Here is a 17,459-nt window from a genome sequence, read left to right on the forward strand (position 1 = left end):
AGAAATTGTTTTGTGGTGTCTATTGCATTTTTCTTCACGATCTCCAGTGTTCCACACTAAGGAAAGCTTGTCACCACCCCTCCCCCCACTTATCACACAAGTAGGGGGGCAGAATATTTTCAAGACCCCAACCAGTGGACGTACCTTGAATTTCTCCAACTTGGTGTGCTCACGTAGAATGGATAAACCAGGGGAGACTAAAATGATAAAATGATTTACCCATTCATCTCTGTCTGAGTTATGCCATCTGAGGTGGTAACCTAGTCTTTTTTTTTATATAAATTTTGACAAACCAATTACATAGAAAGTGACAAATCCCTTTTATTTTCAATACACATTATACATGTAGACCTGCACCACCCAATCACAGATGAGATATACTTGACCATGAATAGGCGGAGAAATGTCTAAGAAATAAGTAAAACTTCAATGCTCAGATTAGAAGTCTGCTGGTTTTATGCCAAGCATAACCAGAAAGGAAAAGGTTTTAAGCTTGTTGTCACCATCTAGTGGCAGCTAAACTATACATATTTTATTCGTTCTAATTATGAAACACGTAAGTAATGACAGGACAGATCCATGAGGTCAGATTTCACATTTAATTTAATTGCAAATTTGAAAATATCCCAAGATATTAATATGTTAGGGGATAAAGAAAAGGACGGGCATACATCTAGAAAACATCTACACAAGACTTTGGTAAAAATCTTTTGACACATTTTTATAAAAACAAAATACACAGAGTAAACACATCTTCTAACAATGTTTCAAACATATAGATGTCAGTTATGGTGCATCTACATGTACACCAATGTAGCCGGGTAAAAAAATTCAATCTTGTATTTTGTGTTCTACAAACGACTAAACCATTAAAGGCATATAAAACACTGGAATGGTTGGGTATCTGTGCTTTGAAGTGTGAATTATACTGTACTACTGACGGATACCACAAGAGATAATGGCTATTAATCTTAGCCGTAACTTTATGTTTCATAATTATAGTTATCATACCACATCAATATTACAGTTATGCTGCAGAAAGTCGTGTGCGTGTCAGAGCTGGTTTCAAAGCACAGCACAATTCTTTTACTTTTTTAAATCCAGACTTTTGCAGGCAGGTCAAAAAGTTCATCTTTTGTTCAAGGGCATCCAAACCAAGTCTGGACTTAATCAACAGAGGTACAGGAACTTGAAATTCAAGCCCAAAAGGAGTGCATTGTTGCGAGAAAGTCTTCCAAATGCCACTGCCATCCCACTCGGCCCTTCCTTTTCTCAGCTCCAGCCTGTTTCTTCACTTCTTTCTAGCAGGGATGCACATTGCAAGCCCTGATTTCCTTCCTTTCCTTGCAACTGGACAACTGGGCAGTCTTAAACTTTTGCTTTACAGTCATGAGCCGCTCTTGAATACCTCCACCACATTGCTTGGTACACTCTGTCCAGCTTGACCATGGCCTCATTTTGCATCCTTTGGATAGGAATCAAGAAATATAAAAAAAGAGGTCAGAACAATTAAGATTTTCTTATAGTAAGTGAATTGTTGGGCTCTGCACTTTTGTTAAAGTTCACCTGTACAAATTAAAAAAAAGGTGCACAGGTTTGTAGATTTCCATTGTATTTCAAATAACAAATAATACGTACCTGGATGCTCAGAAGTGACCTCAGTTTTGACCTGTTTGCTTCTCCGTTTTTCACGCTGTTCCTTGCGTCGTTTCTTGTCGTCACTGTTGCCTTGGCCACGGCTGCACTTTCTAACCTTACATTTCTTCCTCTGGATGGTTTCAGGACATGGATCTCCGCCAAACTGAGGTTCCATTGTTACAACACGAGTTCTGATTGTGTGACCCTTCCCACAAGATTTATTGCACTCTGACCACTCAGTCCAGTCTGACATGGCACAATCTATAGCTGAAGGCAGAGAAATGGACGGATGGAAGAATATGAGTTTGAATAAGCTATTGCACACAAGGACTAGTTGTAAAAGTTTGCGACAGCAATGTAGAGGGTTTACCAAAGCAATATCAAAATCAGATGAGATCAATGCTAGTCTTTGATGCAGAACCTTTACTCTTTTACTTGTTGAATGCATTTCTCTGTAGTGAACCATACCAGAGTTTAGATGAGATTTCGCACCTGCCCAAATGAGATAGACTTTCCAATGAAAGACATTGTGGCCCAATGCAAATAGTTCTGGTGTTAATCTGTGTTACAGTAAAGTAATTGGGACTTTAAATAAGGGAACTTGATACTTTAAGTAAAATCACTAATATGTCCAAATTACTCCTCGCTGAAGCAAAACAAAACAAAAAATGGTAAGAAAAAGGTTATTGCAAGAAAATAAATGATCACTCTTCATTTGATGGAGTTATGCCTAAAATGATAATAGGAGCCTAGTGTAGCCTCTGAACTGGAGAAAAAAGAAGCCTACAGAAGCAATAGAATCATATTGAACTGGAAAATTATTAAATTAGTTGCTGTCCTCTTTGTTCAAGAACTCCAAAGCTTCCAAAGATATTTGCAATTCTTAGCTTTTATTACAGCTTTTTTACCACAGATTACTTTTTTTTTTGTAAAAACTAAGGTTTTTTTAGGGGTCAACTACAATAAGGTGTACTGAAAACTAAATAGGAGCCAAATAATTCCGTAGATATTGCCGAATTAATTGTTGGGTGATTCAAAATTAACTCATCTTCCATTTGCCTTCAACGAACTAAGATAAAAATGTTTTGCCCTCTTTACTGGTCTGAGGCTTGACTAATGAAAGATTAGAAAAGCTTTTGCTGCTGTGTGTGTGGCTGTTGAAAAATATTACCAGCAACATAGGTGTATGTGTTTTGGTTTGATGAAGTCAGTTATCTGCAGTTATCTGCAAGTCCAGTCATGTTGACTGAACTTTCTGTAGAGATGAAAGATTCTGTTTCTCATCCAAGGAACATCTTCAGTCTGAAATAAAGTTAGTAAGCAGGGAAGTTTAATAGCTCTAGATGGTTTATTTAGTTAATGGATCATTAGGGTGGATCATTTAAAGGTAGTATTTGGGTTTTTGCATAGACTTTGTGATGTGATCCTAATTTGCTGTGGGGTTTTGACAAGACAGCATTGTAAATAGGGACGAGATAAGTCTTAGTCCACCAAAAAGAAGAAATTTCATTTTAATATGAAGTCTTTCAAACTTTTTTTAAAGCTTCACTTTGAACCTGTGATTCATGTCCTGAAGTGTTGCTCCGCCTGTGTTAAGCCATTCTTCTGAATTTATCTTCAGACTGAGGAAGTCATCTAAATGACTGGTAAAATGTGATGTCATCAACTTTAAGACAATGCTAACTGGACAAATGATTGCATTTACTGACATCATTCTATTTAGTAATTGTGTTATTTCTCCATTGTAGAAGTTCAGATAAGCTTCACTTTATTACAACAGGCTAAATTAGTTTCCTTGTGCTTGATATTTTTGCTAAATTTGCTGGGAATACTTCCACAAGCCTTTATAAATATCATACAAGAATTGTGGTCTTCTTCTTGGAATCTCTTTTTGAACCAACATGCATTCTATTCGATTGAGTTCAGAACATTGTAATGGCCAGACTAAGGCCTGAGATTTATTTTGTAAAGGCATCAGTCAGAAGCCACAATGCATGTATAACAATCTGTCTTCACAAACCCAGATGTAGCATTAAGTTCATATTCTCTGCAACATGGACTGTGCAGAAAACATTGTACATATCAGTAGGAAAGGCTGTCTTCTTTACCAGCCTACATACTAAACCCACGTAATCCTAGAAAATGCTTTGGAAAGATTAGCTGCTAAGTTTGCATATTGCATATATCTGGAGAATTACATTCTAGGACAGCAGTGTTTATTTGAAAATGGCTTTGGATTCAAAGCATGTGATCCAAAAAAATATAAAAGAGGATTTGCAACCTTATTACTCTGAGGTTGTGTCTCTGAATCACAGATTCAGGTTAAAATATGTTGTTGTTATTGCTAAAAAAAAAGTGCCCATGCGCAGTGTGTGGGTGTCTGAATTAGGATGTTTGTAACTTACGACACTCTGGTAGCATGCACTTTTCTACTTGTTCTAAGTCTTCTGTACACTCTCCCAGCTCCAAAGGTGATTTGAGCACACGATGTCTTGTCCTTGAGCCTTTACCACACGTTACGCTGCAATCACTCCATTCAGACCATGGAGTTAGCAGACACGGGATTGTATCTGTAACAAGACATAAAGAGAGCCTTAAAACGAGTGTTATTTACTGTCCGTAGGGTTTAGACATTCTATACAGAATGAAAAAAAATAGGTTAGATCAAAATTGATGCTAATCTTAACTGAAAAGAAGGCATATTTAGAAATTTGGAACAGAAAATTGTTGCTGCTTACGACATTCTGGCATCATGCACTTCTCCACTTCCAGAACCTCTGCCCCACAAATAGAGCCATCTGCAGGAGGCATCTTCACCATGCGCTCTCGCCGCTTCATGCCAAGACCACAGGTGGCACTGCAGGCATCCCATTCTCCCCACTCTGTAACCAAGCAACTGCTTGGGGCTGAGGCCAAGAGTAGAAAAAAGAATTAATACATTATAATTTTCTATTCAGTATCTACTAAAACCCAACATTTGTTTTCAAAAATTATATGCTGATTCAAGTTAAATGAATGGGACAGAGAAGACAAGAGAAACTGACAGCATTCCTCGTTGACCACGCAGTTCTCAGTCTCCTCAGTGGGCAACGTACAGATAGAGCCATCATCAGGGAACTGTTTGACATAACGTTCCCGGGAACGTATACCTGCCCCACAGGACATACTGCATGGAGACCAGGTGATCCACTCTGACATCATACAGGTGGAGCCATCTAAAGAGAAAAAGGAAAGCTGCTACTATGGAAAAATGCTTGTTAGCCCCACCCCACGCCTGTTTGTTTGTTTTTTGGGATAATTTCTGGGAGACGTTAATTGTTTCTGACATGCCAGGCATGTCAACAAATTGCCCAGTACTGATTGTTCACCGAACAAGGGTGCCCGGCATGTCAGAGGCACTGTTTACTGGTGGACAATCAGTGCCTCTGATATACCGGAAACTTGGACCACGAGAGGTTCGGCCTCGGGGAAGAAAATGTGAGTAGTGAGGATATCTGTGTAGTTAACAGGGCTGGTTGTCACAGCTTTGCCTATGTCAAACTTGCTTAATAAGATGTGTGACGGAGTTTAACAATTATCTCTCCAAATTTTTGCAACAAAAGTTGGCAGAGTGTGCTGAAAAAAACAATAACAACAAAATCCCTAAAACATTAACAGCGTGGATCAATGAGAAGTTATATTTTGACTGTGTTACTAATTAAATATAACCTGGTTGTGGAATCTGTGGAACTGCAGAGGATTAGTACAATTAAGCCTCGTTTCCACTGTATGTTAAGGTCCGGTACGGTCCAGTCGGGTACGGTCCATTTTGAGGTTTGCCATTATAAAATTGACCTATTAAGCTGGACTGAACCATACCATTTTTGGGTCCCCGTTGGTTGTAGGTCCATAGAAAAATGGAACAGACCAGTTAGGGCAGAGCTGCTCTTGAAAACCGTTGATTGGAGGAAGGTCATTACTACAAAAGAAAGTGCCAAGAAAGAGGCTGTATTCCTCTTCGCCGCCAGCAATCTTCTCTCAAACAACATTAAATGCTCTGTATATACAAAGTACCAAAAGCCAAGCAAAAAAAAGAGCTGCTGGATGATATCTATTGTTGTTGTTGTCAGCTTCACCCCACATAGGCCATGACCGTACAACTTTGAGTGGATATGCTCACCTGAATTGTCAGGACCATTCTAAACCGTACCAGACTATACCACATCCCATTCAGTTTGTGGGAATGGGATGATATGATGATATCCTTGTTTTAAACTCTAAATCTGTCTTGTATTTACTTACATTTGGGCAAAAAAAATTGGATAGCACATTCAACATGTTACGAGAACAATCTTGGTTGGGGTTATTTTTGTTTAATTGTGCGTTGTGTGCTTGGTTTAAGCAGTTTCACACACTGAATTTGAGCCCTCCATTTTTTTCAGTAGGACTTTAGATGCCTTCATTTCTGTGAGTGGCAAGACTATTTGTTAGACCACACATTGGGTCAAACAGCCATAAATTCTACAAGAATGTGGCAGAGGCCAAAGATGTATCCTCCCATCATCGTGAATTTTTGTCTAATCTTAGGACCACACACAAGGAAAAGAAAACAATATATCCACTCTCTAAAGAAAATGTCTTGGATTTAAGAGAAAATAGCACAATATACACCAATTAATGATTAGTGCACAATCAAGAAAAATTTGTTTGCTAAAGCAGAACACTGTTTCACTGTGCACAAAGTGATTATTCTTTCTAAATGATCATTGGCCGATTGAAGCAGATAAAACTAGAGTTAGAGCGCACACAACAGATGGCAAACTAACACTTTCCAAATATGTTAAAACTGACAGCTGTTCTCTCATATATCGGGCATAAACATTTGCTATTAGTTCTCTGTTAAAAAACTAGTTCACTGAAGCACATTTTCTCACAGCCATCCACACAATGTTTTGCACAGTACACCCACCAACTATCTGTCTCTGTGAAAAAAGTAACATACTAGCAAAGAGAAAGAAAGTATTAAGAGTAAATTAAGTACGATAAATATCTGTTTTATTCCAGCTGTTTATTTTATTACAACTTGTATTATGGAAATAAAATATTACTTAAATTACCCTTTGAAGTTACAAACTTCTTTATAACTAACTTTGCATTGTATTAAGTCCCTGGAGGGAAAAAGCATCCTAAAAGTAACATGCTGCTTTACTTTACCAGATCGCTTTTCTGCACATCATTTAATGGCTGACATCACAGATCTGTAACTACATTTCTTCTTATTTTGTATTGCATTGTTTAAAGTTTTCAACTTTTATGCTGTTGAGGAAACAATACGATTTATGTGAAAAAATCCCTTTAATGTAATGTATAATTAAGCTTAAAATCAATTAACACTTAATAACCTGCAGCTATGCATATAAATAATTTCAGATTCCTTTAATATATTCAGTTAGTGGTGAAAAGTAAAGCTAAAAAAATTACATGGGGAAAAAAAAAACATTTAAAAGCTTGGATGCTGTGTGTAGCCTCACTCACATCAAATAGAAGCTACATTGAAATAGAGCAATAATGAGGGAAAATACATCAACAAAAGTAGTGTAAATCTCATTTTTTCTTTTCAACGTGCAGCATCGTCCTGACATTTGACATACTTCTCCGTTATGTCTTTGGGACGTTTATGCATGCATTTTTTTCATTATCAAATGCACATATTCAATTTAAATTTGAGACCAAAGTACATACAATGCTTTATATTTTGCTCTTTAATTTGCTGCTCTGCTGAACTTCGAGCACAACCCAGCAGGGATTCAATGCTAACCATTGTTTAAAGCGCCGTCACAACTTACAAAAACATACAAGGCAGGACTGTTGGCAGGCAAGAAACTCAGTGTTTCTTTCTGCTAGTAAAGACGTTGTGTCTGCCTAAGAAAAAACTGCCTCTCCCACAAAGAGGAAGGTGACAGACAACAGTAAAAAGGTTCAGTGCCGCAGGGCCAGGGGGGGGCATGTGAGGAAAGACTGTTTTCAATTTTGTTAGCGTGTGCTAGGTTTAAGCAGCTTAACACAGAGAATATGAGCTTTGAATGCCTTCATTTTTGGTAGTGCCATGACTTATTGTTACTGCACAAATTAAGTAAACTTTGCTTTTTTTTGGCATAGGAAGACATTTTATTTAATTTGAGGTCATTCTTTCTGTAGTTTTCAAAAGGTTGTGGGAGGTAGTTTTGTGATGAACTTTTAGAATAGCATTTCTTAGGTGTTGTCAGGAGTATAAACACCTGTACATAGCGTGTATCAGCTATGTAGTGTTGGCTCATAGCAACTGTCTCAAATAGTGATCTCCAATGGTCCTTTCACTGCGAGTTCCTGAAAAGTTGTGAACAGATAGCAGTGACACTGTGTGTGATCGTTTGTAACAGCTAGAACTCAACCAGAATTTTCTCATTGTTCACAGCAGCCCCCTTTAACTGCCGTGTTTACACTAGAATATCTTTTTGTGTGAATCTCCATCTTAACACATAAATATCAAAGTCCAGGAGAAAACAGAGCACGCTTCAAGAATTGGTTTTCAAGAACTCTTGAACAGGATTTTATTATTTTAATCTTATTTCTATTTTTTGGGTTGGTGGGGGGCTTTTAAGCTTTAGCACCACTCACTTTATGTTACACTGTTTAAGTTAATCGTATTCATGCCATTTGTTTCCAAATTAAAAATAATTTGACTCTTACACTGTTTTTTCCAAAATGGTTTACACCAATCTTTAAACAATATGTTAGATTTAATCAGTATTGATACAATCCAAACTGTTTAAATGAATTTTATTCCAAATTTGCTAAAGAGAACTAAAATCAGAGTTTATGACTTTACACTTAATTGCAGGTGTAATGAACAGGCAAAATAATGTCTGTTTTCCATGCCTACTCATGTCCAAAGAAGAATGATAATATTAGCAGCTTTTTATCATATAGTAAAACTTATGAATGGCCCATCAATGAAAAATGCAAGAAAGCGCTTATATATCTTATATATGAGATTATTGGTTTCCAAAATTGTAAGCCCCTTTTTTTTATGGTTTTCAGTAACACTTACTCATTAGTGGCATACCCACCCTCATCACTGCATCCAGGCCCCATACAGGGCTCAAAATCCTGAGTGTGTGGGCAGGGAACACTGAGGTCCAACTGGGCCTTCAGCATCCTCTGCCTCATCCGCTTGCCCTTTTCACAAGTGGCTGAGCTGCAGGCAGACCATGGAGACCAGTTAGAGTAAATGCATGTTTCTGGAGTGTCATCTGCAGGGTTAAAAAAGAGAAAGGACATCTCATTACAGACCAATACTGTTGTATTTCCTTTTTAAGGTAGAATTGTGTTGTTCGTATAATTGTGTGTAACAAAACAAAGAAAGGGATAAAATGGCAACTGATGAATACCTTCCTCTTTTTCCTCCTGGGCAATATCTGCAACAATGTCATCCACATTGTCTGGAACTATGTTACACTGCTCTCCCTTAAGAGGGCAAACACAAAGATATTGAAAGGTAATGCAATAACGGTGGCTCGCAAAAGGCAAATAAAATAAAGTTATATTGACATTGTGTTGGGAATGTTGTATAAAAATGTGTTCACCTCAATCAAAGGCTCACGTTCTCACTGCTGCCTCTAGATGCCACTGAAGGACCGCTCACCTTTTATCATTTTCTGCTTTACTGCCAGACTTTTAGGCTTGCATCTTATTGAAGTACAAGGGAATTGATGCCATGAAGCATCACAGTTATTCTGTATTCATAGAGATCATTTTTTGATGGCTCCCTATAAAGAGCTGCATCACAAAATTACAAAGCAATACCAAAAAACAGAAAAAAGTTTGATCTGTCACTGTGACTGTGAGTATTATCAGCTGAACATCAAATGAAAATGCCCCAAAACATCACAGCACTCATTTTCTTTTTCTTTTTTTTTTCTTCTTTTTTCTGGGGGGGGTCTGCTTATCCTAAGAACACAGCATTCACTGAGGTCTTCAGATTTGCTGAAAGCTGCTTTATCACAGACCTAGATCAGAAAAGAATCATTCAGCTTCTCCATCTGCAACTGCACCAAACTTAAAGTCATGCTGTTTGCACAATGTTTTGATTTGAAAAGTGCATCGAACTATGCATCGTTTTTTAAAATGGTTTTAATAATACTCTTAAGTCTGGCAGGGATTTGACAGCTTTGAAAAGCTAAAACTGTGATGCCTAAAAGAACTACCTGAATTCTCCATGGATGTTAATGACAGGGAAATGGTTATGTTGCAGACTGGAAATTTTTACCAGATAATTTTATACAAAAAAAATAGATACTGGTAAAAAAATAACAATTTTTATGATAGGAAAGTATATTTAAAAAAAAGAAATATGCAAAGAAGAACACTACTGAAGATCTAAAAATAAATACCATCCTGAAAAATATTGCAATATTTTAAAGCAAACTCTCCCAAGCACATAAACCTTTTTTGCATCTTTTTGGCAATGCTTTCATTTATATTTTTAGCTTGTTTTTATTATTTTTAGTAATAATGTAAAAACATCACAAAATGTATGCTAGAAGCATACTTGTAATAATTCATTTGAATTGTAACTTGAAACTAGTATTAATTTGATCAAATGTGCTGTTTCAACATTTAGAAAATAAAAAGACCTTTCTCGCAATGCGCTCCACTACCACCCTGGCGACAGGAGTGATGGCCCCCCCCTCAGGATCATAAAAAGGGCTTTGTGGATGATCCAGACTGGTCAAGGGGCGAATCTTTTCCTGGGGTACAGTTGGCTTGTTGGAAGACTAAAGGTACCAAATTGAAAATGGAAAAGTAAGTAAATTGACTAAAACACTTGAAACTTCAGATTTTAAAAAACACACAAACAATCAATTTTTAGAACACAGAGAGCTTCACAGTAAAAAAAAAAAAAAAAGCACAAGGCATAACAGAAAGCAAAGTCAACAAAAGTTCAAAGTCAAGGAACAGCTGTGAAAAAGCATTGTTCTTTACAGAGAAGATGCTCTTATTACTCTATTGTAAAGGTCTGCCAGCATGGGGCTAATAGAAGCAATGCCAGAAGGAGTCTGGAGGCAAAAGACCAGCCCATTCTCTACCCCCCCCCAACTGAGGACATTCAGAAAAAAATAAAAAAATTAAGCAAGCTTTGTGTCTGTGTTAAGAGACAAAAGAGCAAGCAGAGTGGCCACTGATTAAATGTTACAGTTAAACTAATGGTGCAAAGTAATGGCCATTACTCTTTACTTTCACAGAGCCAAAGTCCTCCAAACTTTTTTGTCTTTTTTTTTTTTTTTTAAACATTTAGTCACTTTTTTTTTGAAAATGTTAAGACCTGAGCCTAAGTCTCTTCACTAGGTTTTCCAGCTAAAAGATCAGTCAGAGGTCTTAGATCAAAATTTAAACATCTTAACCGCCAAAGACCCGACATAATATTTGAGCTAATTCTCTAAACATGTAGTCACATGGTCCCTAGTGAAGCAGAATTAACTACTGTTAAATACGCCTTAATAGGATAAAATTAAACTTTGTTAAAACTTAAATGTACTAAATAAAGCATATTTCTTGATAAATGCAACAGTAATTTAATTCTATTGAACTTAATACATTTCTGATTTTTACTATTTTAAATAGATGTATATATGAATACTCACACTAACCTCATAAGACACTCCACTATCGGTGCCCGCATCCCACGGGATAAGGTCCTGGACCACTTTCTGGACCCAACCACACTCTTTGGTACACAAGTTCTCCGCAGACAAACCTACATTCCAGTCTGGACTGGGTCCCATCATGGTCAGGAAGGACATTAGATGACGGATCCGATCTACTGAGAACTCAGCTGAAGGAGCTGCACGCCTGAGAGAGAATGAGCCAGAGGAACAGATTGACAGATAGAGGCTCAAGGATAAAGCTTGTATATGTCAAATGGTTGCATTCAGATGGATGGATGGATGGATGATATTAGATCCACTTTTATAGATTAAAAAAGAAATTCAAAATCAAAGTTTAATTTTTTTATGTTAAAATGAAAGTACTACAAGTCTAGACACCTTTATTCCCAGAGAGAACTCAAAATACTTTAGGTTTGCATGACCTCACATGTTTATTAAGAATAATAATGGATTGGATTTATCTGCGCTTTTCAAGACACCCAAAGTGCTTACATTGTGTCCATTATTCATTCACTCCTCATTCATACTTGGTGATGGTAAGCTATGGTTGTAGCCACAGCTGCCCTGGGGCAGACTGACAGAGGCGTGGCTGCCAGTTCGCGCCTACGGCCCCTTTGACCATCACCAGGATCATTCATGCACATTCACACACCAGTGGAGCCACACTGGAGGCAAGGAGGGTGAAGTGTTTTGCCCAAGGACACAACGACATTTTTGGCTGGTGGGAGCGGGGATCGAACCGCCAACCCTTCGATCATTGGATGACCCGCTCAACCACCTGAGCCACTGTCGCCCAGTCTGACTTCAATATTTCTGAGTTTTCAGTGAAGCAAAAAGTTTGGGTTTTAATGTCAATTATGTGTTACCTTGATGAGTCTTGATTTATCCTGTTTGATGGCTTACTCCCTGCTCTGACCCCTTTCCTGTCATATTCACAGAAGGTTTCAGCTTCAGTTACGTTGTTCCAGATGACTTTTAAGTGCCCCCACCCCCCACCTCACCACCACCACCAGTTTTAGTTAGCATTTTCTGAGTTTCTGCATTACCATCTTGTATTATTTTCCATGCTTTAGTTACCGGTAGTTCTTTTTTTTTTGCTGGTTTTTCTTCATGCCTCATGCTGACCGCAGCACTTGGGCTCTCCAATGCAACAGAATCGAAATTAACAGTTTGGACAGTAAATGAACTGTAAAATTGTTTATTGATGCATAAAAATAATTACAGATCCTAGTAGATTGAACAAAGCCACATGTAGACGAAGGTAAACACACGTCAGCTCTCCTGCTTTGACAATTAGAACAGTCAGCCGTTTTAATTGCTTTGTGTAGAAGTTCTTGTTGCCATGTCAAAGTTTATGTGTGATTTTAAAGAAGTAGGGCACCGCCTCCCCTTCACTCTTTTATCTGTAATCTCTCTAACTGTAGTGTCAAAAATCCATGTGTCGGTTACACACATAATACTGCACAACTGCTATTCCCACTGTGTCCTCATTAGCTCTCCAGTGGTCACATATCTCCCATGAAGATCAAAGCGCGACATGTGGGAAATGTTCTCCTGCCTGCTCTCCAATTTGCTCCTGCCTTCCATCCTTGACATTTCCGCTTAAACTTGTCTAGATTCCTCCTTCTGTTCTGGGTATTATTCAGTCTTTTTAAAGCTCAGTCAGCTGCATCCACATGTAGCTGGATATAACAGAGAAATGAAATGTGCTACAATGACCAACGGGAATCACTTAACACTGCACTATCCAAACCACCCAAAAAAAAAAAGCTGGAAATTACAATTATTGGTTACCAATAGGGCTTTAATATATTTTTTAACAAGCTGCTACAACAAAAAAATAATCTAAAATGTAGATTTAGATCAAATAAATAATTCAAACAAAGCTAAATCAGAGCAAACAATACCCTGATGAAATTGAGGCTATACCTGACTTCAGAATAGGACTCCATGTCTGACAAGTGATGACTGGCATTCTTCACCTACAATACATTATCATATACTCAAACTGTGAGAAAACATCATTTTATTTCTATTTCAGAGAAAATAATGACACCCTTTTGGATACACATAGGTATCAGACCATCTGTCCTGACCAGTGATTGACAGCTAAACTAATTACAACCAATACAAAATTAATTAGGAGTGGGGAGCTTCATCTTGCAGGAGACAATGAACCACATAAAACTTTTCTCTGCTGAATTAATAAACTAGACTTCAACTCAATTGTGCCCTAGCATACAGTTTTGGAGAGTTTTGACTTGACTCCTAGGCTTCTGCTCCGTGAACACTGTCGGTGAACTGTTGTGAACACTGAGGTTTTGAGTTCCACAAGGTGAAGTGTAATCGACAGGAAAGAAAAGAGAAAAGCAGACTGTATGTGTACTGTATATGTTTGAATTAAATGTAAAAACTGTTTTCTTTACTTTTGTTTAAAAAAAATATTACAAAGGCTAAGAAAGGTGACAGCCACTAACTTTAAATAAGAACTGAACAGAGTGAGTGTGACTTAAATTCAATTTTATAGCCCAATATTACATCGCAGTTGTCTCAGCAGGCTGCAATAATTGTACAAAACATAAAATCAGTTATAAAATACATTAGCTGGGTGCTAGACTAAACTAAACAGACTAAGCTAAACGGGGCCTTTAGACCCTCTTTCTCAGTAAGACAAAACTTCTAAAAAACAGATTCCAGGAAACAAAAAAAAAAACACCTCAGGAACGTCTACATGAAGGAGGGATCCTCTCCCCGGATGGACAGGCGATATACCAGGACTGTTAAAGAAGAAATAGCTGTCTCCCAAAGAAAATGAATTCCTTCCACCTCCAGCAAAATGAAGTCAATTCAGTCACTATTCTTTCGCCATACAGACATTGCCATGTTAGAACCGCAAAATGGTCAGTAAACAGCGATTGGTCCAAGTCAGTCTCAATCAGTATCTACAGTATATGACAACCACTCTCGTCTACCAGGTGTGAGTTTGTTTGAAGTTCACACTCCGACCACTTGAAACCGGGATCAGGAGAATCTGACAAGCATTCCTTTGTCTTGATCTTGTTTTTCTGGATTCCTAATTGTGTTATTTAAGTGGAACTGCTTTTCTTTGTGTTTTGATTTTTCCTGCCAGTGGGCACTTTCCTTTTGTAAATCGAGCTGGGAGGGGTCACTCAGTCCAGTTATTTTATGCAGTCAATGGTAGCAACAGAAGTGAGAGAAAAAGAAATTAACCCAGACATAAAAGACGTTTGCCACAATACTTCACCAGGCAATACACACAAAAAAACATTATTTTAAAGCTTCAACAAATCCATCCTATTTTTCAGAGGCCCCTTATTTCACAATGTTGACAGCTAACTTCTTTGTTTTTTAACTGCTAATAGAACATAACTCCAAACATCCCTCTGATTATTGCAGCAGAGTGTCCAAAAAAAGAAAGCTGGAAGGAACTAGTTTCAAAATGTGAACAAGGGAGTCTGTGAATTTGTCAAACAACAATTGTATGTCTAAAAAGTAAATAAATACAAAGAAATTCACTAGCAAAAAATGCTACATTAATGAAGAAAGGTTTGCTGAAAACCAAAATCTAAAAGGTTACAGTTACATGAATAGTCAGAAAGGAATACAAAAAAATGAATTTAAACCAGTCATTAAACTTACAATCTGCTGAAGTTAGCTGCATCAACATAGAATATTTCCTGAAGGACAGGATCAACAAACTGGCTCAGGCAGCTGGGTGATCTAGAAGCCATTAGAGTGCAGATCATAACGTTTACCCCTGACTCACCTCTATTACTGCCTGTTAATATCAAAGAGTAAGCCATTTGTGCGGACTGATAGAGATGGAAGATATCAGCAGCCATATATTCAAGTGCTTGATTATAATATCTGCAAAATGAATGAGCAGTGGGAGGACTAATATGACTTTAACAGCTGAGGTCCACACAGGATGTTTGATAGTTGTGGATTTCTTGGTTTTGTTCTTCCACTTACTTTACTTGCATCAAAGTTTTTGTTGCTAACTCATACATCTGAAATGCATCATTTATTATCACCTGCAAGATATTTCCCTCTATTGATGATTGCTCGATGCCTACCAGGAACATTGTTGGGCTCTCAAACCCCTTGTACAGTTTTATTTGTGTTTTATTATGAATGTCGTCACTGTTGTGTTTTAGTTATGTGTAAAAATTTAACATTTAACAGCATTAATTCCGTTGATGCACCATGCACACTATGAAACAGCTGAAGTTTACATCAAAACAGGAACTAAGTTTCCTAGAGTGGGAATAGAAGTGCTTCAGTTTGGATCAGAACAGCTTTAAACAACATCAAAGCCATCAATGAAGGATGCTGGGTGCAGTTTTTCGCTCTTTCAACCCATTACTACCATTTATCACACATTTTAATCACACTCTTTTCCCGATGATCCACAGCTGCACCTGACTTGCTCCTCCTTGATTATCACTGCAAATTACTGTTCGTTATCCAGGGTGGCACTAACACCTTTGAGTACCATTCCACTGAAGTTCAGTCCTCATTCAATCAGATTTTTGTTTCTAGCATTACTCGCTCTAATGACAGACACTCTCCTTCACAGGATGCAATTTCTTTATCTTTGTTTCATTTGACACGTCTCTGCTTATGTTTGGGTCAGTCAACTATGCCACCCCATTCAAAATCATGCACTACCTCAAAGGCCAGGGAGTATAGATGATTGTGTTAATCTAGCATTAGGTGAACTCTTGCAGATTCTCATGTGTATCTCCACTTGTCCACTTTAATATTAGATTAAAAGGGATATATTGCAAAGACACTAAGCTGCCACGTGTTTGATGTTTTTTGGCATCACTGCTCCAAACTGTCTTCCTCCTCTGTTTACTCTGCACCTTTTCCACTGCTTTGTTTATCCCTTGTGCTATCCTATGGGGTTCAGATGACCCGATCCTTACATTGACGTGTTATCACTAGCAGGACAAAGGTGGATAAAGGTGAAGAGGATTTCATGGACATCACTGAAGATCAAGAATCATTGAAGAAAAAAGGATTAGCGCACTGTCTTGTCTGGATGACCCCACTCCCAATGTTAAAGTGCCTAGGTTAGCACAAGGGTTACATCATGGTTGTCTCAACCAATGTCCCTTTAAATTCATTGTACTCCTCAGTTTAAAGAGAAATGTCAAGTAGGCTGAGAGTTTATATTTTGGACCTGCTCCTACTTTATATTCACATAATTCTGTCAAATAAGGGGTTAAAAGGCAATAATTACAAGTTTACAAGGTTTGATAATGGCTTTTGATAATCTGTCACTTCATAAATGTCTTTTAAACAGCAATGTTTTTGAGATGGCTTGAATCACACATAAATAAAAATGACAGTCCAACATGCACCGGAAACAAGTCTGACTTGCTGCCGGCTATGCGAACCAAGCTCTTGCTCCGGTCATACAGAGACCCTCGGACAGCCCTCAGTAAGGCTCCCCGGACCCCATACTCCCAGAGCACCCCCCACAGGATACCACGGAGGACGTGGTCGAACGGCTTCTCCAAATCCACAAAACACATATGGACTGGATGAGCGAACTCCCACAAACCCTCCAGCACCCTAAAGAGGGTGTAGAGCTGGTCCACTCTTCCACGACCAAGACGGAAACTGCACTGTTGTTCCTGAATCTGAGGTTCAACTATCGGACAGACTCTCCACTCCAGTACTCTGGCATAGACTTTCCAAGGGAAGCTCAGGAGTGTGATTCCCCGGTAGTTGGAACACACTCTCCGGTCCCCTTTATTAAAAAGGGGAACAAGCACCCCTGTCTGCCAATCCAGTGGTTCAGTTCCCGATTGCCAGGCGATACTCCAGAGATGTGTCAGCCAAGACACTCCTACAGCATCCAGAGACTTGTGGTACTCGATAATAATATCCAGAAATCTTTATTACTTTTTAATAAGTGTGCTAAAACAAAATAATTATTATATTGAGAAATACAATAGCCTTTTTTTAACTGTATGGTTGTGCTGTTTTTTATAGTCATTTACTGTACTCTACCTTTTATTTTGCTCTGTTGTGTTTTTTTTTTAATTTTCTCTGGACTGGGACGTGAAAATTTGTTTGTTTTATTGATTAATCTATCTGTCG

The 17,459-nt window shown here is 38.0% G+C and overlaps 1 protein-coding gene across 2 annotated transcripts in view; it reads right to left on the reverse strand.

Annotated features, from left to right (window-relative positions):
* Nucleotides 1–580: 580 nt before the first annotated feature.
* Nucleotides 581–17,459, reverse strand: part of spon1 (spondin 1) — a 70,826-nt gene continuing 53,947 nt past the window's right edge. Inside the window, exons 8-16 of one of the 2 annotated variants that reach the window (XM_023953515.1) lie at nt 11,301–11,508; nt 10,293–10,433; nt 9,048–9,123; nt 8,727–8,909; nt 4,683–4,853; nt 4,377–4,544; nt 4,044–4,208; nt 1,639–1,905; nt 581–1,465 (exon numbers count right to left, since the gene is read on the reverse strand). In XM_023953515.1, coding sequence (XP_023809283.1) covers nt 1,302–1,465; nt 1,639–1,905; nt 4,044–4,208; nt 4,377–4,544; nt 4,683–4,853; nt 8,727–8,909; nt 9,048–9,123; nt 10,293–10,433; nt 11,301–11,508 — 1,543 coding nt within the window. In that variant the 3' untranslated portion in view covers nt 581–1,301. The remainder of the gene's footprint in view (nt 1,466–1,638; nt 1,906–4,043; nt 4,209–4,376; nt 4,545–4,682; nt 4,854–8,726; nt 8,910–9,047; nt 9,124–10,292; nt 10,434–11,300; nt 11,509–17,459) is intronic. The other variant, XM_023953516.1, reaches the window with a different exon arrangement.

This window comes from Oryzias latipes, chromosome 3, assembly GCF_002234675.1.
Source record: "Oryzias latipes chromosome 3, ASM223467v1".
Lineage (NCBI taxonomy): Eukaryota > Metazoa > Chordata > Actinopteri > Beloniformes > Adrianichthyidae > Oryzias > Oryzias latipes.